We start from the raw sequence: 23,183 nt of genomic DNA, 5'->3' as shown, positions 1-23,183 counted from the left end.
TGCGTTGCCTCTCGCCCTGCGCTGCCTTATAAAGGTAAAGCCTGGCGCCGCTGCAGGGAACTCTGGGAGTTTTACTCTGTTCGCTCAGACAGAACATGGAGCAACGTGACCATAAAACATGTTTAAATGGCAAAGTTTATCGTTTCAGATCAAAACTAAACAGGTTTTTATTAAAGCTAAAAACATGGAAAAACATTTTCCTTCCATACAACAGAAACAATGTGGATCTAAAGAATTAACAATAATAATAACGATGATGATGATAATTCTTACAGGGTTTTTGGATTTTAACCACCAAACATCACTTGAAAGTATTTCCAGTGAAATACGATCATATTAACAAAATGTATTTATTTTAAACTCCATTTTGTTTCTGGGTTTGAAGGTTTGATCCAGTTTGATCCAGAACCTGTCAGATCTACAAGAGAAGGAAAAATAAAATCTAAGACCTGATAACCTGCAGCAGCAGCTCCTATGTTTCCAGTTCATCTCACATTTTTAGTTCTGAGTTTAAATAAATCAAACGATAAAACTGATTAACTGAGTCGTTATGATTCATTTGTCCAGAAATCGTTTGGAGGCAGGTCATAGGTCACCACCTCACAGTTTATTTCACCTTTTCAAACTCCAGCTGGATTCAGAGGAACTGTTCAGAGTCCAGATACATTTTTAACCTCAATTTTGTTCTTTAAAATCTGCTTTGTGTTTTATTTTGCTCCAACATGTTGATCTGATCTGATCTAATCTGATCGGGTTCAACGCTCCATCCTGCTGCTCTCACATCTATTAATAGAGTCTGTGTGTGTGTGTGTGTGTGCGTGTGTGTGTGCATGCATGCGTGTGTGTGTGTGTGTGTGTGTGTGTGTGTGTGTGTGTATTCATCCCTCTGGTTTTCTTCAGAGCTGCAGAGAAGATGCGAACTGACAGCTGAGGTAAACATCACCTCCTCGCCGCCTGAGCCTTCCTCATCCTCCACCTCCTCCTCCTCCTCATCTTCCTCCTCCTCCTCTTCCTGCCCATATAAGGCAGCTTCCTGTGATGATGAAGTGAGAACCATCTGAGGATAAACAGAAATGTTCAAAGCAGGAGGATTACTGGGGTTTGTGGTCATTTTCTCTTAAATAATGAGCAAACTTTCAAGATGAAGGTTTTGATTTGACATTTTAAAATCTTTTTCTTTCATTTGTTTGCTTGATTTTGATCCATTTAATGGTGCACTTCCTGATGTGTCCACCGCACTGGGGAAAAGATTTCAACTTGCCCCCAAAATACTCTGATCACATTTAATTCATGATTCAGCATGGAGGAAAATTAAATGTTTCATATGCGGCTCGGTTTGCTTGAACAGATTATTCTATTAATAAATTATATAATAAACTTTTTAACTAACCTTTTTGTTTAATTTAGTTGTCTTTGTTTTGAAATTTTAATTTCGTTTATGATCTAAAACATTAAGTGTGATTAAAAAATAAAAACATCAGAAATCTGTTTTTGTCTCCTGATAAAGTGCCATGTCACCTCCTGGCCGCTGGGTGGCGCTGACGGTCTGTGGTTGCAAACGTCGTTTACGTCTTTCCTCTGTCCCTGCGGTGGAGTTTAGACTTTGAAAGTGTAATTCATGCTGGTAAGCGTTATAAAAATGATTACCTAACGTGTGGGTTATGTGGGAGGTGTTATTTCATCGCTGAAAGTCGAGTTGACTGGTCGGCAGAACAAGAAAAGCAGGAAAGTCGGAGAGCGTAGCTTTGTTTTTCAGCTCAGCTAACCGGTGATTCCTTTATCGGACGCACGCCACTTTTCCTTTTATCTTAAACCTCAAATTTATTTTTATTAGCATTTTAATCCACTTTATATTTACTGGTTGTGTCCTGCAGATGGAAGTTTGTATATTTTACCCCTAAAAAGTAAGTTTTGCAAGCTGTTTCATCTCCCCGGAGTTGAGGCTCGTGACTCGGATCTGATAACCCTTCGCAGCTTTGATTTTTACTTTTATTGCTCTTTATTGGGTGTTTTTCAGACTTTAATCATGAAGAAAGAAGCAGTGCAGGCAGCAGCCAAGGAGTTTCTGCAGTTTGTCAACAGAGGAGTCTCTCCGTATCATGGTAAGGTCTGGCGAAACTGCGATGATTAGCATTTGGAATAATCCGAGAAGCGTCACACTGAACCCCATTTAGAGATGTCTGCATTTAAACACTTCTTAATTCTCAGCGCCGTTTTAAAATCAATAATTATTGTCATTGTCACTTTCCTTACTCGTTATAGCTGCTTTTTGAACTTTTTAGAGTAATTAATTCACAAGAAGCTGCCAGACTCTGCTAATGGATTATCAGCTCAAAATCTAAAATAATACCTGAACTTTGACCTCAAATCCAGAGGAGTTGAACATGAGACTTTGGATGCAGAGAAGTTTTATCCAAACCTGTTCTCCAATGTCTCTATAATCGTACGACTAGGGAGACAGGTTAGTGTGTTATAATCATCATAAGACCATCATACAGCTGCAGTCTTCAGTCAGAAGCCTCTGCAGATGAGTTGGAACGCTGAGTGCTACTGGAGAGCCAACCGGCCCACAGCATCACCATCTGCAGAGACGTTTAGCTTCCCTTTGAGGGAAATGCAGATTTATTTAACTGCATACGATGATGATGGTGATGATGTTTGTTAAATCGGTTGTCATGGTTTCTGAACATCAATCTCCAGTTGATGTCAGTCCAGAACATTTTTTAACAGTTTTGCTCCACCTCCACATGGAAACGGCGTTTGAGGAGACTGAAACATTTATTTATTAAAACAAGTTTCTCTCATATCCATGGCGACAGCAGTAACCTGACCTTTAACCCCAAACAACAGCAACAGCAGACTGGAGGTTCTGGTTCCGGCTGGAGCAGAGCCGCAGCCATAGAGGCTAATGCTAACTGCTAGTCAGAGTCGGCCCAATATTAATAGAGCGCTGCCATCTTAAAGTGGTTCTAATTTCAGAACCGTTTACAGCTGACTCCACGTGTGGCGCCTTCTGCAGGTCTGGGGGAATAACTGCAGCGTTTTGGACTGATATAGAAAAACATTTCTAGATTCTGTTTCTAAAGGAGAAGAACCCGTTTCATACCAAAGTCCTGTTGGGCTTTAGTTCCAGCTGACGGGTTTCTGAGAGTTATTAGAGTTCTCTAACGTAAACATTAGGGCTATAAATATAAATGTTTGCTTCTTTTTAATCCAACTTGTTCTGGTTCTGGTTCTGGTCCGGTCTGATTCTGCTCTGACCTGGCTCCACATTCTGGTAGCTGTACCAGCGGTTCTGTTGAGCCAACAGGAAGCCAACCCGGTTCTGGTCGCCGTGACTTTGAGCTCAAGATAAGATAACGAACGGGCTGCACAGTGGTGCAGTTGGTAGAGCTGTTGCCTTTCTGCTTTGCTTGTTCGATTCCCAGCCTGGGGTCTTTCTGCATGGAGTTTGCATGTTCTCCCTGTGCATGGTGGGTTCTCTCCGGGTACTCCGGCTTCCTCCCACAGTACAAAAACATGACTGTCAGGTTAATTGGCCTCTCTAAATTTTCCCTAGGTGTCAGTGTGTGTGTGCATGGTTGTTTGTCCTGTCTGTCTCTGTGTTGCCCTGCGACAGACTGTCAACCCGTCCAGGGTGACCCCGCCTCTCGCCCAGAACGTTAGCTGGAGACAGACACCAGCACCTCCCGACCCCAATAGGGACAAGGGTGTACAGAAAATGGATGGATGGATGGATGGATAAGATAACGATGGAACAGATGGGCCCCAGTGTTTCCTCTCTCTGTTCACCATATATATCGCCATAGCAACAGCTGCTTCTTCTTCTGTGGTTCCTGCAGTGGTGGAGGAGTGCAGGCGGCGCCTCCTGGAGGCCGGCTTCACCGAGCTGAAGGAGACGGAGCAGTGGGACATCAAGCCAGCCAGCAAGGTGGGTCGAGGTCAAAGGTCAGAGGGAGCTAGCAGGTGGAAGCTAACCAGAATCTCCTCTGCAGTATTTTGTGACGAGGAATTTCTCCAGCCTGATCGCTTTCGCCGTGGGAGGAAAGTACCTTCCAGGAAATGGCTTCTCCATGATCGGAGCGCACACCGACAGCCCCTGCCTCAGGGTACGACATCCAACCCCGCCCAGCCAATCAGCTCCACCAGGTGCTACAGCTGCTTCTGTTGCAGGTGAAACCACGCTCCAAGAGGACGAAGCAGGGCGTGCTGCAGGTGGGCGTGGAGTGCTACGGCGGCGGCATCTGGAACACCTGGTTCGATCGAGACCTGACTGTGGCCGGCCGCGTCATGGTGAAGGTAGTTCAGCCTGAGAGCAGCAGGGGGTGCCAGAGCTCCGGTCTGCTGTACTGTGAATGTCTGACAGTAGAAATGTTCTTTATAAAAACAATTATAAAAAAAAACAAACAATAAATGGAAATGAGATTTTCTGTTATTTAAATAAAATAATCATGAGTAAGCAAAAAATGAATAAGAAACTATATTTTCTTCATCCATCCATCCATTTTCTTATACCCTTGTCCCCTAGCGGGGTCAGGAGGGTTGCTGGTGCCTCTCCAGCTAACGGTCCGGTCAAGAGGTGGGGTCACCTGGACAGGTCGCCAGTCTGTCAACTGGCAGAAAGCTATATTTTCTGTTATTATGAAAACAATAACTAAAAATATTTTATCTTAATAATAATAAAGTAACTTCAAAGAAAATAAAGTAATTATTAAAATAAAGTATTTTTAATAAAAAAATAATTAAAAACTATTTTCTTTTATTAAAATAAAAATATTTTCATCATCCTGTTTTTTTCTCTTAATGTTGCAGGAATGAAAAAATAAAGTAAAACTTTAGTTTTTTCCTGCAGAGTGAAGATGATGAGTGTTTACCTTCCATGCTGAATCGCTCTTCCTCCTCCTCTTCCTCTGCAGAGCGAGGGGCAACTGGTCCAGCGGCTGATCCACGTGCCCCGCCCTCTGCTCCGGGTGCCTCACCTGGCCATCCACCTGCAGCGCGATGTGAACGACTCCTTCGGCCCCAACAAGGAAAACCACCTGTGAGCACCAGGGACACATCTACATGCAGCACTGAGGCCAGAACATGGAGGTGTCTGTGATTTCCCAGCTGCAGTGAACGCACCGTGTTTGTTTCAGGGTTCCCATCCTCGGCACGGCGGTCCAAGAGGAGCTGGAGACCGGGTCATCTTCGTCTGGAGACACTTCCTCTGCCGCCAACACGGTGAAGCCCGTTCCTTCACGACGCCTGGCACGGTTCTGGTTCTGATCCTGGTTCTGATCCTGGTTCTGTTTGTGTCCAGGCTGACAAGCACCACCCCGCCCTGGTCAGGGTTCTGTGTTCGGAGCTGGGCGTTCAGCCAGACTCTCTGCTGGACTTCGAGCTCTGTCTGGTCGACACGCAGCCGGCGGTGAGTCTGCACTTCCTGTCGGTTACCATGGAGATCAAACATTCACAACCCACCATGTTGGCGCCATCAGAAACGGGCCGGCGGCTTCTGTTTCATATTTGAAATGTTTTGAGTAAAACAGCCAAACTAAATGTCACTGTGAGCAAGACGGCCTTTGATTAGGCCGTTGAAGGTTCAGCTGAATGAAAGCAATGGCTAAGCTACATATTGAGTAGCTGTGCTAGCAGCTATGCTACATTCTGCTACATGACTAAAGCAGCAGGAATGTATCTCGGTTGTCTGCAGGAACAAAGTATATTATTATTACTATTATTACTATTATTATTATTGCTATTACTACTAGTATTATTATTCTTAGTCGTTTTGTTTAATATATTTTTGCTCTGCAGCTGAATTAGAGCAGAATTTAAATGAAAGTCATTTTCTGCCGTATTGTGGCGCCCGCGGCCTCGTGGCACCCATGTTGTGTATGCTTTGGGCCGGCCCGTCCTGGTCGGGTGAACCAGCAGGTTCTGACCTCCATGTTTCCCTGCAGGCTCTAGGAGGAGTCTACGAGGAGTTCATCTTCTCTCCCCGTCTGGACAACCTGCACAGCTGCTACTGCGCCCTGCAGGTCAGAACCAGTACTGCAGCTGCAGCTCCTCCTCCTGCAGAGGGTTTCTTCCATCTGCTCCATCTTCCAGGGCCTGCTGGAGTCCTGCGGCGCTGACTCTCTAACCTCTGACCCCAACATCAGGATGATCACTCTGTTCGACAACGAGGAGGTGAGTTCACCCGACCTCTGACCTCTGACCCGGCCCCTGTCCCCTCGGTGACCTCTGCTTCTGCTGCAGGTGGGGTCAGAGAGCGCCCAAGGAGCGCAATCCAACCTGACAGAGCTGATCCTCAGCCGACTGGCCGCCTCCGCCAGCAACCCCAGCGCCTTCCAGCAGGCGGCGCCGCGCTCCTTCATGATCAGTGCCGACATGGCGCACGCTGTTCACCCCAACTACACGTCAGTCTGCTCATGAATCATTCAACGGCAACGGCTGGATCCGCTCTGCTCAGACCAGGCTTTCAGGCAGCATCCTGCTGGCGGAGGCAGCATCATGCTGCGGGCTGCTGGATCCAGTCTTTGTTGTTAGCTAGGTAAATGTGGACCAACCAGCTGCTAACCTGGAGCTGTGCTTGTTTCCTCAGGGAGAAGCATGAAGAGAACCACCGGCCAGCTTTCCATAAGGTCAGTCTGCCTCCTGATTGGCCGTCTCACCATCCAATTGGAGCAGCTTTTACTGAAGCACTCTCTGCTTTCAGGGCCCCGTCATCAAGTTCAACAGCAACCAGCGCTACGCCACCACCGCCGTCACCGCCTGCGTGGTCCGGGAGGTGGCGAGCCGCGTCGGCGTGCCACTGCAGGTAGGCCCACTTCCTGTTAGCCGCACCCCCTTCCTGTTAGCCGCACCCACTTCCTGTTAGCCTCAAACCTGATGAATCTCAGGTCACATCTATATCAGATCTACATCAGTTTGTCTGAACATCCTGAAACATCTGAGCCAGTATGGAGCTAGCTGGAGCTAACAGTCATGCTAACATGCTAACACTCATAGCTCTGTGTCTGCACTGAATTCACTTCATTAACACTTTCTACAGGCGTCCAGAATGGTCTAAATAAAGTAAAGTAGACATAGAAGCAAAGATAGTACTGACTGAAACGGTAAACTAAATCATTCAGCCAACTTCCGCCTGCAGTTCACTGTAAAGACCACTAGAGGACAAACTAACCCATGTTAAATCTCTGGAGTCCTTTCAGAATAAGACTTCCTGTCTGTGTGGCCCCTGCAGGATGTGATGGTGCGTAACGACAGCCCCTGTGGGACCACCATCGGCCCCATCCTGGCGGCGCGGCTTGGCGTTCCCGTGGTCGACATTGGAGCGCCGCAGCTGGCCATGCACTCCATCCGGGAGATGTGCTGCACCTCCAGCGTGCTGCAGAGCACCGCCCTGTTCAAGGTAATGCCAACCTGTACAAGGTGACCAGTCTCTGGGTTAAGCAGCTGAAAGCTCAGCAGCCATTTTGACTTGATGGTGTTGCCATAGTAACTCTGTAAATAACCTTTATTAAACATGTCTAATCTCCCAAACAAACCCGCTCCAGACTCAGAGATGTTTCCATGCCTCTCATGGCTGCAGGAGCATTTCACAGTTTTCACACGTGACTGTGTTTTGTCTTCTGGATGTTTTCCTGCCACTGACTGCCTGGTAGTCAGAGGATGAAGGAGTTTCAGACTCGGAGCAGCTGGTTTAGCTGAACCGCTGATGATCACATGACCTGCAGTCAGCCTGTGTTTGTGTTAAACAACCAGCCGTCGTCTGGGAAACAGACGTAAACAACCATGGCCTCCCATTTACTGCTCATCTCTCGGCAGATGGAGATCCTCACTCAGCTCTGAGTCACTGAGTGTCCTGATGGGGGTTCATCTCCACTTCTTGTGGCTTTTATATCCATTCCCTGTTGTTTACCTTCACTTCCTGTTGTTTTACCTCAATTTCCTGTGGTTTTTCTGTAGTTTACCTCCAATTCCTGTGGTTTGACCTCCACTTCCTGTCTGCTTGGTCCCCAGGGTTTCTTTGAGCTGTTTCCGTCCATCAGGAACTCGCTGGTCGTCGACTGAGGACAGGACGACCTCGTCTCTCTACTTCCTGTTGATGACAGGAAGTCACTGTGATTTTATCAGAAAGATTTTATTAATCAGCTTCAGAAATAAAGTTGATCAATCTGGATCAGAGTCTGGTTTGTTTTTATTTTAGTTGAGTCTGTTCCTTCCTCCTTAGCAGCTGGAGGTTGAGGTGACGCTGCAGCCAGTGTAGAGGAATATAATTATATTAATAGTTAAAAATTATATTGTGACCAGTTTGCACTAAGACATGTTTTAACCTAAAAGAAATGTACTGTGTCAAATGGCCTGGGTCAATCTGACCTGGAAGTCAGGAAGGAATTCGGATTTGGAGAGATGTGGAGTAACAGAGGAAAGATGTTAGTTTGAGCTGTTTTGCAAGAAAGTTCTGGCACCCGTCTTTTCTCTTGATCGCCTACGAAGGAACAGGGCTGGACCCAAGACTTGGGGAAGATTCTCTGTTTGGACAGATAAGGAACAACCAACTTGACTAATAGTTCTTCTGATGGAGCAGATTTGATTCCAGGTCAACCCCTAGTTCTTGGAACTTCCAAACACACGTCCAGTGTGAACGGAGCCAGAATTGCTGCGCAATGAAGTCCGGTAACGCTATTGGTCAAAGCTTCCCAATACACAGAGCTGGAACTGTATAAAAAACTGATGTCAGAAATTGAAGGAGAGAGATTTTGGATTTCTGAAACGATGTAAATGTGATGTTCTGGTTCCACAGATGTGCATTAAAATCTCTCTCGTTTGGTCCATGAGCAAATGAAGGACCAGAGTCTTGTGTGTCTTTTCTTATTAATACATTCCTTAAATTAGCCACCTTTAAATTCCTTTATACCAGTGGGCTGCTGCAGCCAGTGGTCTGCTGGCTCAGAGACATGCAGCAGGCTGCCAAGACTGCAGCATTGGGTGGGGTAGGGAGGGACAGAGACCTGCAGCTTCTGCAATAATCCACTTTATCCTGGAAACTGAATGTCCATTCACAGCTCCCATAGTTACCAGTGACAGCTGGTTATGTTCAGATATTTTCCCAGTTAGATTTTAAATCAATATTTGCAAACCATCACAGGATCCCACAGCATGACGCTGCCACCACCGTGTTTTCAGTTATGATGTTTAGTTTTAGCAGACGCTCCGAAAGGGATTCAGATGATTTCAATTTGTTCTGAAGTTTTTACTGTGAGGTTGAAGGGAGGATCAGCTGTGTGTGTGCGTGCCTGTTATGAACCTGCTGGCGGATCAAGTATCAATGCATCATCACTGAAATGAAGGATGTAAATATAAACCTGAGTGTTAAATTGGTCATATTATCATTTTCTGCCTTATTGATACTAAAATCATTTCTTTTATAAATCAATCTTTCTTTAGCTGTAGCTGTTGCGCCCCCTGCTGGCTGTTCTTCCTCCTCCTCCTCTTCCTCAGACATGTGGAGCAGCTAAGCGCAGCAGCTTCCTCCTGCCGGATCTACCGGGTCTACCGGAGCTGCCATGATGTCTTCGCGGCTCTGCGCCGCCCTCTGCCTCCTCCTCACCGCCTCCTGCCGCCTCTGCTCGGCCGCCCGACACGGTAAGACCCGGCCCGGCGCCGGTTCGGTCCGTGATGTGGATGACTGGCCGCCTGGAGAGAGTTGGACTAATGAAACGTGACACTTTGTTTCTCTGGAAGTTGTTTGTTTTTATTCCGGATGAAACTGGATTAATGTCAGTCGGAACCAGAACTGGACCCGGCATGAAGCCCAGTCTGCTGTGGCGCCATCACTGACCAGCATCTGAATCTGTTTATGAAGATCCGAAGGGAAGCAGAAACTCAGAGAGTTGGACGGATTGAAGAACAGAAACTGCTCCCAGAAAACATTATTATTATTATTATTATTATTATTATTATTATTATTATTAATGGAAACCATCTCTGACTGACTGAATGGGTCATTTCTATAAAACCAGAGGGATTTCCCGGAGCTACTGGAAACTGAAGCCAGATCTGAACCGGTCCCAGTTTCTGGTCCCAGTTTCTGATTCCAGGAAATCCTCATCTTCCCGCAGCTTCAGATCCCGCAGCAGCTTTGAAATGCGTGTTTGTGTTGCGGGTTGGTGAAACATACGTCACACAGTTATGAGTCATAGCTGATGATGTTTCAGCACCATGGACAGCGTCAGGCCTGACCCGGTGATTGGTTATTGATTAATGATTCTGACCTTCAGCTCCTGTTAAACATGAGAAAACATCTCTAGTTATTCTCCATAAAATGACATGTGGAGCTGAAGCGACAAGTTGGCGTTCATATTAATGATCATGAGGAATAAACTGAGATTCTAAATACTAGTCAGAGTGAACCATCCCAACATACCATCTTTAGTTTACAATCAGACACATTTCCGGTTATATTTTCATATCAGTGTCTCCACCGTGTTTTAGATTGTTTCTCATTTCTTCATTAATCAATCACAGATTAACTGATTATGTGTTAATGTTTATTAATCAATACTTTTAGACAGGTTAATGGTTAGGTTCAGCCAAATTCAGAGCTGTTAATTTACTAAATTAAATGAAATAAACTATCTGGGTTTGATTATAAACACATTGTTTATAAAAGCACAGTGTTTTCTCTTCAGGTTATCCAACTCATTTCCTTGTGACTACATTGACTGACGGAGCGTTTAATGAACTGCAGATTTAAATCAGAACAAACAGCAGGAAGAACAGCTCTGCCTTCATGTTGAGCCGCTCACAGGAAGTTGCAGTTTTCTGCTCTGATCTTTTATTTTGATGTATTTCTGTTTATTTTCAGTTTATTTGTCTCTAACTGATGAAGGACCTGCAGGTAAAACGTCCATGTGTCTGACCTGAACGTCCTTCCTCTCATTCTGGGATAAATATTCAGATTTATTCTGGTTTTAAGGCAGCTACTATTTGTTTCAGGATAAGTGTCCAGCGAGGCGGGAGTTGCCATAGCAACCACCGACTCAGCACTTGTTAGTGTCAGGTTGTTCCTGTTTATATGATGCAGCCATCATAACTTTATGGTTTTAAAACCTGAGAGCAGAAACAGGAAGATCTGGACTTTCAGAATAAATGTCACTGACAGCACGTTAAAGCTGATCAGTCCCTCCGGACTTCGTCAGGCTCGATTAGTCGATAACAGAACGCTGATTGAGTCCAACTGGAGCTGCTGGAAACGGACGTTGCCATGGCGACCAGCTGTCTCGCTTTGGGGAGATTCCCAGAAGGAAGCAGACAGCGGGTTGCCACGGAGACTGGAGGCATTTCCGCTCTGATTCCAATTGAAAAACATTTAGATGATGTCATCACTGTGACATCATACATCAGCAGGTCGTGGTGAAATGTGGCCTCACCTGGTTTCCATGGTGATATTTATGAGAGGAAAATGAAACCCAAACTTTGATTTAAACTTTGATTTAAATGTTTTTCTGATTTTTGTAGGTTGTTTGTTTGAGAAGAAGATCTGTCCCAGAGGTCAGCTCTGCAGCGATGGTGAGTTTAAATTAATATCAATAAATACTGAAATATAACAGATTAAATCCAGACCAATCCGAAGCAGATTATAGGAAGATATTGATTTCTTCAGAAGGGGAAAGACAGGAGAACATTCCAGAGAGAAATCCTAATCCTGATCTAACATCATTTACTGCATTTAGAAAACCCAAATGTTAATTCATGAACATTTAGTCAGCAAGAAAAACAAAAAAAAAAACACAGAGAAAACTTTTCCTGACTGGAAGAAAGACGACAATTTAATATGTATTGTATTGTTTTCAGGTTTTAGCTCTTCTCTGTAGGAAGCTAGTAGCTAATGAAGCTAAGGAAGCTAAAGAAGCTAGTTTCTAAAAAAGCTAGTAGCTAACAAAGCTAGAAGCTAATGAAGCTAGTAGCTTATGAAGCTAGAAGCTAATGAAGCTAAGGAAGCTAGTTGCTAATGAATCTAGAAGCTAACAAAGCTAGTAGCTAATGAACCTAATGAAGCTAGTAGCTAATGAAGCTAAAGAAGCTAGTTTCTAATAAAGCTAGTAGCTAGCAAAGCTACAAGCTAATGAAGCTAGTTGCTTATGAAGCTAGAAGCTAAGGAAGCTAATGAAGCTAGTTTCTAATGAAGTTAGTAGTTAAGGAAGCCAAAGAAGCTAGTTGCTAGTGAATCTAAAAGCTAACAAAGCTAGAAGCTAATGAAGCTAGTAGCTAATGAAGCTAAAAGCTAATGAAGCTAGTAGCTAACGAAGCTAATGTTTAACAAAGCAGAGCATATGACTGAAGCCTCAGCAGAGTAAACTAGGTCTCAGCCAGTCGCTGTTGTGCCTGTCCATCTCCATGACAACAGTGACATCAGCAGCCGGAGTCTCCTTCATGTTGGTGGTGGTGAGTCAGCTAGTCAGCTCAGCCTGCAGCAGACCTGACTCTGCTGTTGCTATGGTTACAAAGCTAATGATCAGTGCAAATGGGTTCATGCTAAAAGTAAACCTGTGTCTGAGTGTCAGCATGTAACCATGGCGACAGTTTGAGATGCTGGTGAATCATTTACAGTTTCTGCAGCGATTAGCTGACCCAGTCAAACCAGTTCAGCACCAAACAGAGAGCATGGAGGTGGCAGCATCATGCTGGGGGCTTCCTCTGGGTTGTCCTTCAGAACCAGGCTGACCTTGTGTGTCGTCCCGTCCAGACGGCCTGTTCGGCCAGTGCCGCTCTCCAGACCAGAAGCCGGTCCGGTACCGAGTCTCCGGCCCGGTTCTGCTGCGGCTGCAGGAAATCCTGAAGGGCCTGATGGTTCAGGGTGAGTCTGACTGTAGGCCCCATCCACTGCGGCAGAGCATATGTTTGAAGCCTCAGCATAGTAAACAAGGTCTCAGCAAGTTACACTGTGTCATGTGACCTCCAGGTCTGACCTGGAATGACGAGCTGACCCAGTCCATCATCAGCCGGGAGCTGAGCCGGGTTCCTACCACCGACCCAGATCTGGACCCAGACATGGACCCGGAGGAGAACCCTCCCAAACCGTAAGGAGAACCCGTTAATGAGTCTAATAACAAGTCAGAACCGTTAAGAGACCCGTTAACGAGTCGACCCAGTTCCGTTTGGTTCCCCAGGTCCTCCAGGCTGCTGGGCCCGGCCCCTCAGACAGAACTGGACCCTGGAGGTCCAGCAGAACCCGAGCTGATGCAGCAGTACCTGGACTACCTGGTTTTGGACCCATACCATCAGGTAAGAGCAGGCTCGCCTCGCCCCCCGGTGGCGGTAGCAGGAACTGACCCACTGTCTGTGCTGCAGAACCAGAACCAGGAGCAGCGCTCCCTCAAGTCCCTGGACCAGAACCCGACCTTCCAGCGGGGCGACGCTCTGGACCGGGACCGGCTGCTGCTGCAGGACCTGCTGTCCCTCTACCTGTCCTCCTCGCCGGCACTGCCTCGTCACCGGGGGGCGCCGGCCGCCAGCTCCTCCCTGCTGCCTGACCTGGACATCCCTCTGGACTACAACCAGGACTACAACTCCCAGGATCCTCAGCTCAAGAAGCAGGAGCTGGATATCCTGTCAGGACTGGACGGTCTGCTGATAGACTGGCTCTCACACCAGTCTGGAGTTTATCTGGAGTTTTTAATATTTCTGTAGTTCAGTCTGGAGTTCTACCCATAGTTTTCCTGTAGCTTATCAGTATTTTCTTTTATCAGTCTGTAGTTTATCAGTCTGTAGTTTCCTGTAGTTTCCTATCTCTGTGTCTCCAGGGCGCTCCCTGCGCAGACTGTCTCTGCTGCTGGACGGTTTGGACCCGTCTGCAGTGTGGCAGGACCAGCGGTTGGACTCGTCCTCTGTCCCCCAGCAGAGCGCAGGTCAGTGAGCAGCCTGCAGTCAGAGGCCAGGAGTCAGGGGTAAAAGGTCAGTAATGTCTGTTGTCTTCCAGCAGATCGCCTGGGAGACGGCGCAGCAGCCAAGCAGAAGGTGAGTCCTGCTTGTCCAATCAGAACCGGGTCTGGGCTCATTTAGCTTTAGTTACTGTGTCGGTGCAGAATGGCACGGAGACTGGCCTCAGAGAGGGCATCACCATGGCAACCAGTGTAAGGTGATACGTCTCTCTCCACCAATCAGCTCACAGAGGCCTTAATGGCATATAAAGCGGCTCTCCAGGAGGCTCCGCCCCCAACCGCCAGGCCACCTGGAGGACAGAAGGAGCCAGCCAATCAGGACGCAGGAGGCGTAGCTAAGCTGTCCGGACACACCAATCAGAGGTACGGCAGCTTCTACTTCCTGTCGCATCAGCCAATCACATGTCAGAGTGTGTTCGTCATGACAACCAGAGCGTTCTTCCTCTGGACGCCCCATCTGCCCTGCCGCCCTGGGCAAAAACAGTCCTAATAATAATAATAACAGATCAATATGATGATGATCTGAGGATTCTGACCCAGTTCTCCTCTGCAGCGCGGTCAAACCGGCCGTCACCTTCAGAACCAGACCCAACTCCAGGAACCTGACGGTTGCACACCAACCAGGTGAGCGGAGGCGGGGCTTACAGGCAAGCAGTGGGGCTTAAAGACAGGAGGCGGGGCTTACTGTCAGAAAAGAGGTGGGACTTCGAGTCAGAAAAGAGGCGGGGCTTAGAGACAGGAGGCAGATCCTCCATCTGAGCCGTTCAGCCAATTGGTGCCGTTCTTCCTGTTGACACCTGGATGATGTCTTCAGTTGCAGGGCAGAACTTTCTGGAGCCTGAGACCGGTCTAAAGGTTCTCCAGAGTGTCACCGAACAGGTGAGACCTGAAACCTGGTTCTGTTATGGTTCTGATGATGAGCGCTGAGGATTCTGGGTTTGTGCAGACGGAAGAGGGGAAGTCATCATTGCCCCTGGCGACCAGAGTCCAGCCCGGCTCCCGCTGGGTGTTTGCCACGCTGGTGTCCATGGCGTGCATCGGCGGCATCCTGGTGGCGGCCATGACCATCGCCTGCCTGCGGCGCCACGCCCACCGCCTGGCTGCCAAGAAGCTTGGCCTGGGCCCGGACGGCGGCGGCTTCACCCACCAGGAATACCAGGTGAGGCTCTGCCCACCTGTAGGTGATGGTGAATCCATTACCTGGAGAAACAGAGGAGAGAATGTGGTGCTGAGGGATCCTGGGAGAACCAGCTGGATCCAGAAGGGAAAGATTCATATCAGGAAGTTTGGAGTTCCTGTGTTTTTAGTGATTAATCGATTACTGAATTAGATGATAAGTTGATTAATCGGTGATTATTGGTCATTATTGCTCCAGATGTATTGGTAAATGTATCATTCTAACATGCTAACGTTGTCACCAGGATCTGTGTCGGCAGCACATGGCCTCCAAAGGCGCCTTTGGCCGGCTGGAGGCCGCCGCCCTAGGCGCGGTGGGCGGGGCCGGCGGCGCGGCGGGGGCCGCGGCCGGCGCGGTGGGCGGGGCCGGTGTGGCGGGCGGAGTCGGGCCAGACTCCAGGGTGAGCAGCGTGTCGTCCCAGTTCAGCGACGGCGCCCAGCCCAGTCCCAGCTCCCACAGCAGCACGCCGTCCTGGTGCGAGGAGCCGGCGCAGGCCAACATGGACATCTCAACGGGTCACATGATCCTGGTCAGGACCGCACAACACCACACTGTGTTCTAGTCAAATCACAGCAGACTGGGTCAAAAGGTCAAACACAAACATAACGTTCAACGGGAGGACATGCAGCAGCTTTGGGTCAGACTCCGCCCCCTTCCTCTCTGCTGTGCTGCAGCTCCGCCTTTAGGCTCCGCCCACATCCGGCTACAATAGATGAAGGTTTGCTAACTGGAGCTGTGGGTGTCATGGTGACGTCACTGCCAGTGAATAACATGGAATATTCAGCCATATTCATATCCCAGGTTTGAGCTACATATCTTTACAGAATGGCATATTATTTAATCTGCCTGAATCTATAATAATAAAACTGGGATTATGGAGGAATTAACAGATTGGCTTTGAACAAAAGTTTAAAAACTACAGTTAGAAAATATAATGAACTCCATGAGGAATCAGTTATAGAAGAGAAACAGTAAATCATTTGGTGACCCAGTCTGACCCGGTCCCTCTGGCTCCCCAGGCCTACATGGAGGACCACCTGCGGAACAAGGACCGGCTGCTGAAGGAGTGGGCCGCTCTCTGCTCCTACCAGGCAGAACCCAGCGCCGTCTCCGTGGCCCAGAGCGACGCCAACGCCAAGAAGAACCGCTGCCCTGACTCGGTGCCCTGTGAGTTACTCCACACACTGACACCGGCCCGGTAGAACCAGAACCTAACCGGTCACATGTTCTGCAGATGACCACTCCAGGGTGAAGCTGAAGGCCGACAGCAACCCATCTCGCTCCGACTACGTCAACGCCAGCACCATCGTAAGTCCACTCAGACCCACAGCCTTGTTCTGATGGTTCTGGTCAAGGAGCTGACCTCTGCTTGACCTCTTCCTGACCTCCTTGCGACCTGCAGATTGAACACGACCCCAGGATGCCGGCCTACATCGCAACCCAGGGCCCCCTGTCACACACCATCTCTGACTTCTGGCAGGTGAGTTCAGAGGGGAAGCAGGTGTCATGGCTGCTGCCCGCTTCATCAGTAACAAATATGGCTGCTGCCTGCTTCGTCAGTAACAAACATGGCGGCTGTGTGTGTGTGTGTGTGTGTGTGTGCGTGTGTGTGTGTGTGTGTGTGTGCAGATGGTTTGGGAGAATGGCTGCACAGTGATTGTGATGATGACTGCTCTGGTGGAGGATGGGGAGAAGCAGTGTGACCGCTACTGGCCAGATGAAGGCTCCTCCCTCTACCACATCTACGAGGTGGGTGGAGGTTGGACAGGTGTCCAGGTTGGACAGGTGTCCTGGTGTCCAGGTGTGACTCCCCCCTCTCCCTCCTCCTCCAGGTGAACCTGGTGTCGGAGCACATCTGGTGTAACGACTTCCTGGTGCGCAGTTTCTACCTGAAGAACGTGCAGACGCAGGAGACGCGCACGCTCACGCAGTTCCACTTCCTCAGCTGGCCAGCGCAGGGAATCCCCACCTCCACGCGCCCCCTGCTGGACTTCCGCAGGTACTGCAGCTTCCCGTCTGCTTTGGTCTCAACCTGGGATCTTTATGGATTATTTGGACTTGTTTTCATAGCTACAGAGACAATGCTGGGTATGAATCCCTAACGTGTCCTGTTTCTCTGTCAGGAAGGTGAATAAATGCTACCGCGGACGCTCCTGCCCCATCATCGTTCACTGCAGGTACAATCAGCTGATCCCAGGTGTTACAACCAAGGGACTGTTTCTGATTCGCTTTTCCTGTGTTTCCATAGCGACGGCACTGGGCGGACCGGGACGTACATCCTGATCGACATGGTTCTGAACCGCATGGCTAAAGGTGCAGTAGATGTGGGGTGAGGCGGCGACTGCTGCTCCAGTCACTGACCGACTGATTCTGGTTCCCCGCAGGCGTCAAGGAGATCGACATCGCCGCTACGCTGGAGCACGTCCGGGACCAGCGGCCCGGGATGGTCCGCACCAAGGTGAGTCCGAACCGGACCACCCTGATACACCAAACAGTAGCTCAGTTTTACTAAGCACACTTTAAACCCCCAAAACTTAAAACTAATCGTTTCTAGAGCAGATTCTTGTTCTGGTTTCTAATGCTTCTCAGCTCTGAAAGGCGTAAAGCTGAGCTACGCCGCCACCTGCTGGTGGCAGATGGAACTGACCCAGTGTTTGGTGCAAGGAGCCGCCCGGGGCGCCTTGTGGCCCCACACACTGAAAAAACAACTTATTTTTCAGCTCAAGGTTGGCGGTTCAGTCACAAAAAACCTCAGTGGCATTTTCACTGCCTTAAAAAAAAAAAAAGATACAAATTAAAATATTCTAAATACTTCAAGTACAAAACAAAGTTTCATAGTGAACTCATTAAATAAAACTTGAATGAGTGACCCAAATTCTGCTCGAGGACACAAACTGGAGGATATTTACAGAAATAAACTTAGTTTATATTTCTATACTCATTCCTCTTATTTTAATGTCATGTGCAGAATAAAGTGGAACATTTCATGGCCCTTCATTAGTTTGTACTGACTGAGTTTTGTCCCAGGAGGTAAAAGTTTGTTGGGGACATGAGCGCCACCATCCTGTCTTCCTCTCCAGGACCAGTTTGAGTTTGCTCTGACGGCAGTTGCAGAGGAGGTGAACGCCATCCTCAAGGCATTGCCCCAGTGACCCCTGGACGACCCCCGGCACCGACTCAGGATGATCTAGGCGATGTGTTCAGGAGCATTCAGGAGAACCTGCGTGAAATGTGCATGTGAATGCACCACAAGCTTTACCCACCCAGACAGCTGGTGTTGTGTTGTAGCTGAACCTGCAGAGGCGGATCCGCTCCAGGTTTTCTCTGCTGCTCATGGACCCCGCCCCCCCTGTGCATTTCCTGTCTATGTAGTGTTACCCTCCAGCAAGAGAAAACTATAAAAATAAATCTGATTTTGTAAGTGTGACTTTAAATAAATCTGTGTTGCAGCAGCTGTGTGACTTCCTGTGTAAATAACTCAACCAATCAGGTTTCAGATCAACTTTATTAATTTTAAGGCACAAACATGATAAATCAAGTCAGTGCGTTCAGTACTCCTCCCCCTCTTCTTCATCGCCAACGCTGTCCGTCCCCACCTCCTCGTAGTCCTTCTCCAGGGCGGCCATGTCTTCCCGCGCCTCCGAGAACTCGCCCTCCTCCATGCCCTCGCCCACGTACCAGTGGACGAAGGCTCGCTTGGCGTACATCAGGTCGAACTTGTGGTCAAGGCGTGCCCAGGCCTCGGCGATGGCCGTGGTGTTGCTGAGCATGCAGACGGCGCGCTGCACCTTGGCCAGGTCTCCACCCGGCACCACGGTGGGCGGCTGGTAGTTGATGCCCACCTTGAAGCCAGTGGGGCACCAGTCCACGAACTGGATGGAGCGCTTGGTCTTGATGGTGGCGATGGCCGAGTTGACGTCTTTGGGCACCACGTCGCCACGGTACAGCAGGCAGCAGGCCATGTACTTACCGTGGCGAGGGTCGCACTTCACCATCTGGTTGGCGGGCTCGAAGCAGGCGTTGGTGATGTCGGCCACCGACAGCTGCTCGTGGTAGGCCTTCTCGGCCGAGATGACGGGCGCATAGGTGGCCAGGGGGAAGTGGATGCGGGGGTACGGCACCAGGTTGGTCTGGAACTCTGTCAGGTCCACGTTGAGCGCGCCGTCGAAGCGCAGCGACGCCGTGATGGACGACACGATCTGGCCGATGAGGCGGTTCAGGTTGGTGTAGGTGGGGCGCTCGATGTCCAGGTTGCGGCGGCAGATGTCGTAGATGGCCTCATTGTCCACCATGAAGGCGCAGTCCGAGTGCTCCAGGGTGGTGTGGGTGGTCAGGATGGAGTTGTACGGCTCCACCACCGCTGTGGACACCTGGGGAGCCGGGTACACGGCAAACTCCAGCTTGGACTTCTTTCCATAGTCCACAGAGAGACGCTCCATCAGCAGAGAGGTGAAGCCAGAGCCGGTTCCCCCACCGAACGAGTGGAAGATCAGGAAGCCCTGCAGACCGGTGCACTGGTCGGCCTGAAAGCAGAACACACCCAGAACGTCAGGAGGAGACTGATGCCACGCAACAAGACTGCAATACAGCCAGGCCTCAACCTAACTGCAACTCAGTCCAACCAGACCATGACCCCTTGACCCAGCCGGGCATCATCTCTACCACACCTTGACCCAATGAGACCTTGACCCTTGAAGCCAACAAAACCCTGACCCACCAGTTTGCGTGTCCTGTCCAGAACCAGGTCGATGATCTCCTTGCCGACCGTGTAGTGGCCCCTGGCGTAGTTGTTTGCTGCGTCCTCCTTGCCGGTGATCAGCTGTTCAGGATGGAAGAGCTGCCGGTACATTCCTGTACGGACTTCATCTGTTGGAGGGAAAAACCTTCAGCGTCAGCCATGTTTTCTGAACATGTTTCCATGTTTAAGCTGCTGCGTTTCCAGGCAGCACTGACCAATCACGGTGGGCTCCAGGTCCACAAAGATGGCTCTGGGGACGTGCTTCCCAGACCCAGTCTCACTGAAGAACGTGTTGAAGGAGTCGTCTCCACCTCCGATCGTCTTGTCACTGGGCATCTGGCCGTCCGGTTGGATGCCGTGCTCCAGGCAGTAGAGCTCCCAGCATGCATTGCCCATCTGGGCACCGGCCTGGCCCACATGCATAGAAATACACTCACGCTATGGAGAAGAGGAGAAAAGTGATCAGGCTTAATGGTTTCTGACTTTAGGTATGATAAATAGCTGAGCAGCACACCGGCCCTTTAAGAGGAACTCTATCAGTATAGCTAGCAGATGCTGCATTGTGAACTCATTAAGGAGATTTTAGTAAAGTTCAGCCACATTTCCTAATCAGGAAACCAGATTACAAAATTACTTCCTACACCTACTTATCCAGACTATTTTCTAGATGTTCTCCGTCGTTTCAAAGCTTTAACTCCTCCGTTTAATCATCGGATTACAGAATGCACCTTGAACGCACCATCCCAGGAGCAGTGACGTAGTTTCCGCCCTCAGGTGTCTCAATGCAGACCAGTTGGATCTTGATCCAACTGGGTCATATGAGTGTTTATTACCCCTCACATCACGGAGAAAAAGGGAAAAGCCCCATCGACGCAGGCAGGAAGCCGCGCTCCTGCCCCACCCCCAATGTAACGTCCACGGACCCGCAGGGCGTTATCTGTCCGCCTCACATTTAAAAGTTACCGCCCAGAACTCCTTTAGCTAAAATACATTTAAAAATGACCCGAGTTTATTTAAAATAACTAAACGGAATATGTGAAAGCACTGACTGGCTAAAGGATTATAAAACTGAAGTGTAAACTGTGAAACTGTGATCTTTTTAATCTGCGCCAACATGGCCTTCTTCGACGCCGATTAATGGAAAAAAATGTTGCAGAGAACACGGATGAAGTGTGACTTATACATTTGTTTAAAACATTTCAACAACTTTTTCTCTCTGTAGATGCGTCTTTTACGATATAAATGCGAGTTTTAAGCGGTTTACTCACCATTTTGAGATGTCTGTCTCCTTCTCTCCGACGTTCAAGGATCGGCAGTTGGAAGCAGTGTGTGACGCAGCAGGAGAGCCGCTCGCTTATAAAGGCTCACAGGGGGCGGGGCTACGAGCGGTTTGAACCGGCTGAAGGCGGGAGATTACCGGAAGCAGATAAACTAACGTCACAAGTACAACCATAGACGTATTTATGTCTATGAGTACAACAGAGTACTACAGTCATACCAAGAAAAATAAAATGACGAGATAAAGTCGTAATATTTCTAGAATAAAGACTAAAGTTATAATATTACAAGAATAAAGTCGTAATAATACAAGTCACTGTATTTTGAGAATAAAAGTTTAAAAAGTTCTGAGAATATTTTTTCTTAGTGTATGTAACTCTTCTTGTTTAGTTGTCGGTCACCTAGTACAATACAGAATAAAAAACTCTTCACAATGTGGCTTTGACTGCAGGCAAGTGGTCCGACAAGCTGAAAAATAAAAGCCACGGTTAGTGTCGTGACTGAGTGGTCAGCCTCGAACACCAACCGGCGCAGCTCCCACTCATAGGGTCACATTTTTCCAGCTCAACCACGAGAAAAACTTTACAAATTATATTTGTAGATGTTAAATATTCTTATAGTACTTCATTAATTGTTGAACTAGAAAAATATGACCCTAAGTAAAAAAAGAAGTAAAGAGCTGCTTCTCTCGCACCTACCTCCACCAGCGTTCTGGTGGGGGAAGCCATGAGATCAAAAATCTCACAAACACATTCAACCCTACAATCATTTTGATCAAAATTCACACAGACACACACAAGCTCCTCTCTCTGTTACACGTAGCCCCAATACTCCGTCGTACAGAATAAACAGGCTTGTTAGTTATTTGCTAACTTAATAGTAAAATAAATATTTAGCTTAACATTTCAAACCAATTCATAGGATTTCTAACTTTGATAAAGGATAGAAAAATCTCACTTGAATCACACAGACTATCTGCTCATATTTATAGTTTTTAATGTTCCTTAAGCATAGATATATATATATTTTTATAAATTGACCTTATATCCAAATGGGTGAGCCTAAAAGCAAACAGGACAGATCAGAAAAAGTCTTGCAGTAGGAACATTTTATGGATTTTAATGGATTTTACTTTTTATTAAAACATCTTTAAATATCAAAGATTCCTCTAAAGTCCCAATATTGTCAACAACCTTATAATAAAAGACTAAAGCCAGTCACCGTCTAAAGCATGCCATCCCAGAGCAGGTTCAAAGTTTCATACATTAACAATCTTTATTTAAATGTGCAGTTTAAAACAAAAACTATTTTTTTTGAAGATTTTTGGACATCCAAATAAAACAACATCAGATTATTATGTGGTATAATGTCTCATTTGTTTGGTTTAAGACGATATTTTAAAGCAGGAAAGCGATTTGTGGTTCTGAGAGGCCAGCTCAGGAATGGCAGGAATGAGATTTAGTCTGGATTAAATTAAAGAGCAGAGCTAATCCAAGTGATGTAGGTCAAAGGTCTAAACATAATGATTCATTGTTTCTCACAGTCCTCAGTAATTCAGCATCATTCAGATATTTTAGTGGAAAACATTTAAAAATATTAATCAGCTTATTCTGCCGCTGCAGGGGAATCTCAAGATGTTTCCGTGAAACTTTACGCTTATTTTGGACTAAGAGCAACATGAGGAGCTGAGCTGAGAGTATGCAGAGGAACAGGAGTCCTCTACATACTCCAGGACAGAAAGGACGGCCCACAGGGATCACTGGGAACACTGGAAACACAATGTTTATAGATGAATGAGATGAAGGCTCTTTTTGTCCCTCAGTTGTTGCTGTAAAGCGTTCTGAAGTCAGCTGTTTAGAGCATTTCTTCATTTGTTCATCATCAGAAAGGTTCTGGCTCCCGGGTTGGTGCTGCCTGCTGACTGGCTGCCTGCTGATTGGCTGTCTGATTGAAACTGGACAATCCAAATGGTTCAAACCATAGACATAATATAAGAGTAGACCCCGCATTGGCTGCTCCGGCGCAGGAAATACGGCGGCCATCTTGGAGCGGTATA

The 23,183-nt window shown here is 47.8% G+C and overlaps 3 protein-coding genes and 2 long non-coding RNA genes across 9 annotated transcripts; 2 read left to right on the top strand and 3 right to left on the bottom strand.

The window, feature by feature from the left end:
* Positions 1–1,519: 1,519 nt before the first annotated feature.
* Positions 1,520–8,170, top strand: dnpep (aspartyl aminopeptidase). Of its 3 annotated transcripts, none has more exons than XM_015035802.1 (16): positions 1,548–1,624; positions 1,875–1,904; positions 2,018–2,102; positions 3,843–3,931; positions 3,996–4,109; positions 4,174–4,299; positions 4,917–5,041; positions 5,139–5,223; positions 5,303–5,410; positions 5,946–6,023; positions 6,094–6,174; positions 6,244–6,404; positions 6,590–6,629; positions 6,704–6,805; positions 7,232–7,399; positions 8,011–8,061. In XM_015035802.1, the coding sequence occupies exons 3-16, from the start codon at positions 2,027–2,029 to the stop codon at positions 8,059–8,061; spliced, it is 1,404 nt and encodes a 467-aa protein (XP_014891288.1). In that variant the 5' UTR covers positions 1,548–1,624; positions 1,875–1,904; positions 2,018–2,026. The 3 variants fall into 3 exon arrangements, with proteins under 3 accessions (XP_014891287.1, XP_014891288.1, XP_014891289.1); XM_015035803.1 differs by lacking the exon at positions 1,548–1,624 and adding an exon at positions 1,636–1,768; XM_015035801.1 differs by lacking the exon at positions 1,875–1,904 and having other exon boundaries at positions 1,520–1,624; positions 8,011–8,170.
* On the bottom strand, positions 7,611–8,035 carry LOC106949525 (uncharacterized). The gene is made up of 2 exons (XR_001425399.1): positions 7,962–8,035; positions 7,611–7,930 (listed from the first exon to the last, which is right to left on the bottom strand). It is a non-coding gene; the product is annotated as an uncharacterized LOC106949525 (long non-coding RNA).
* Positions 8,171–9,461: 1,291 nt separating the features above from the next.
* On the top strand, positions 9,462–18,560 carry LOC106949519 (receptor-type tyrosine-protein phosphatase-like N). Of its 3 annotated transcripts, none has more exons than XM_015035800.1 (22): positions 9,462–9,636; positions 11,512–11,562; positions 12,740–12,850; positions 12,956–13,073; positions 13,164–13,278; positions 13,345–13,618; positions 13,797–13,901; positions 13,973–14,010; positions 14,158–14,297; positions 14,488–14,558; positions 14,749–14,813; positions 14,881–15,093; positions 15,356–15,640; positions 16,131–16,278; positions 16,346–16,419; positions 16,514–16,591; positions 16,741–16,860; positions 16,944–17,110; positions 17,235–17,288; positions 17,360–17,424; positions 17,496–17,569; positions 18,192–18,560. In XM_015035800.1, the coding sequence occupies exons 1-22, from the start codon at positions 9,558–9,560 to the stop codon at positions 18,261–18,263; spliced, it is 2,517 nt and encodes an 838-aa protein (XP_014891286.1). In that variant the 5' UTR covers positions 9,462–9,557; the 3' UTR covers positions 18,264–18,560. The 3 variants fall into 3 exon arrangements, with proteins under 3 accessions (XP_014891286.1, XP_014891285.1, XP_014891284.1); XM_015035799.1 differs by having other exon boundaries at positions 13,146–13,278; positions 13,976–14,010; XM_015035798.1 differs by having other exon boundaries at positions 13,146–13,278.
* On the bottom strand, positions 11,631–12,733 carry LOC106949524 (uncharacterized). The gene is made up of 2 exons (XR_001425398.1): positions 12,043–12,733; positions 11,631–12,010 (listed from the first exon to the last, which is right to left on the bottom strand). It is a non-coding gene; the product is annotated as an uncharacterized LOC106949524 (long non-coding RNA).
* Positions 18,561–18,597: 37 nt separating the features above from the next.
* Positions 18,598–21,220, bottom strand: LOC106949522 (tubulin alpha chain). The gene is made up of 4 exons (XM_015035805.1): positions 21,118–21,220; positions 20,065–20,287; positions 19,829–19,977; positions 18,598–19,634 (listed from the first exon to the last, which is right to left on the bottom strand). The coding sequence occupies exons 1-4, from the start codon at positions 21,118–21,120 to the stop codon at positions 18,660–18,662; spliced, it is 1,350 nt and encodes a 449-aa protein (XP_014891291.1). The 5' UTR covers positions 21,121–21,220; the 3' UTR covers positions 18,598–18,659.
* Positions 21,221–23,183: the final 1,963 nt, after the last annotated feature.

This window comes from Poecilia latipinna, unplaced genomic scaffold, assembly GCF_001443285.1.
Source record: "Poecilia latipinna isolate Pla-1442-1.1 unplaced genomic scaffold, P_latipinna-1.0 Scaffold348, whole genome shotgun sequence".
NCBI lineage: Eukaryota > Metazoa > Chordata > Actinopteri > Cyprinodontiformes > Poeciliidae > Poecilia > Poecilia latipinna.
The sequence above is the reverse complement of the archived record's forward strand: the minus strand, read 5'-3'. Positions and strand labels throughout refer to the sequence as shown.

Bases quoted from the DNA above. Each gene is read 5' to 3' on its own strand.
- dnpep (XM_015035801.1), top strand. The intron at 5,224-5,302 runs GTGAAGCCCGTT...GTTTGTGTCCAG, and splicing joins CTTCCTCTGCCGCCAACACG to GCTGACAAGCACCACCCCGC. The intron at 5,411-5,945 runs GTGAGTCTGCAC...GTTTCCCTGCAG, and splicing joins TGGTCGACACGCAGCCGGCG to GCTCTAGGAGGAGTCTACGA.
- LOC106949519 (XM_015035798.1), top strand. From the start codon at position 9,558: ATGATGTCTTCGCGGCTCTGCGCCGCCCTCTGCCTCCTCCTCACCGCC. The intron at 13,074-13,145 runs GTAAGGAGAACC...GAGTCGACCCAG, and splicing joins GAGGAGAACCCTCCCAAACC to TTCCGTTTGGTTCCCCAGGT. The intron at 16,420-16,513 runs GTAAGTCCACTC...TGCGACCTGCAG, and splicing joins ACGTCAACGCCAGCACCATC to ATTGAACACGACCCCAGGAT.
- LOC106949522 (XM_015035805.1), bottom strand. The intron at 19,978-20,064 runs GTCAGTGCTGCC...TCCCTCCAACAG, and splicing joins CCTGGAGCCCACCGTGATTG to ATGAAGTCCGTACAGGAATG. The intron at 19,635-19,828 runs GTGGGTCAGGGT...TTCTGCTTTCAG, and splicing joins TGGACAGGACACGCAAACTG to GCCGACCAGTGCACCGGTCT.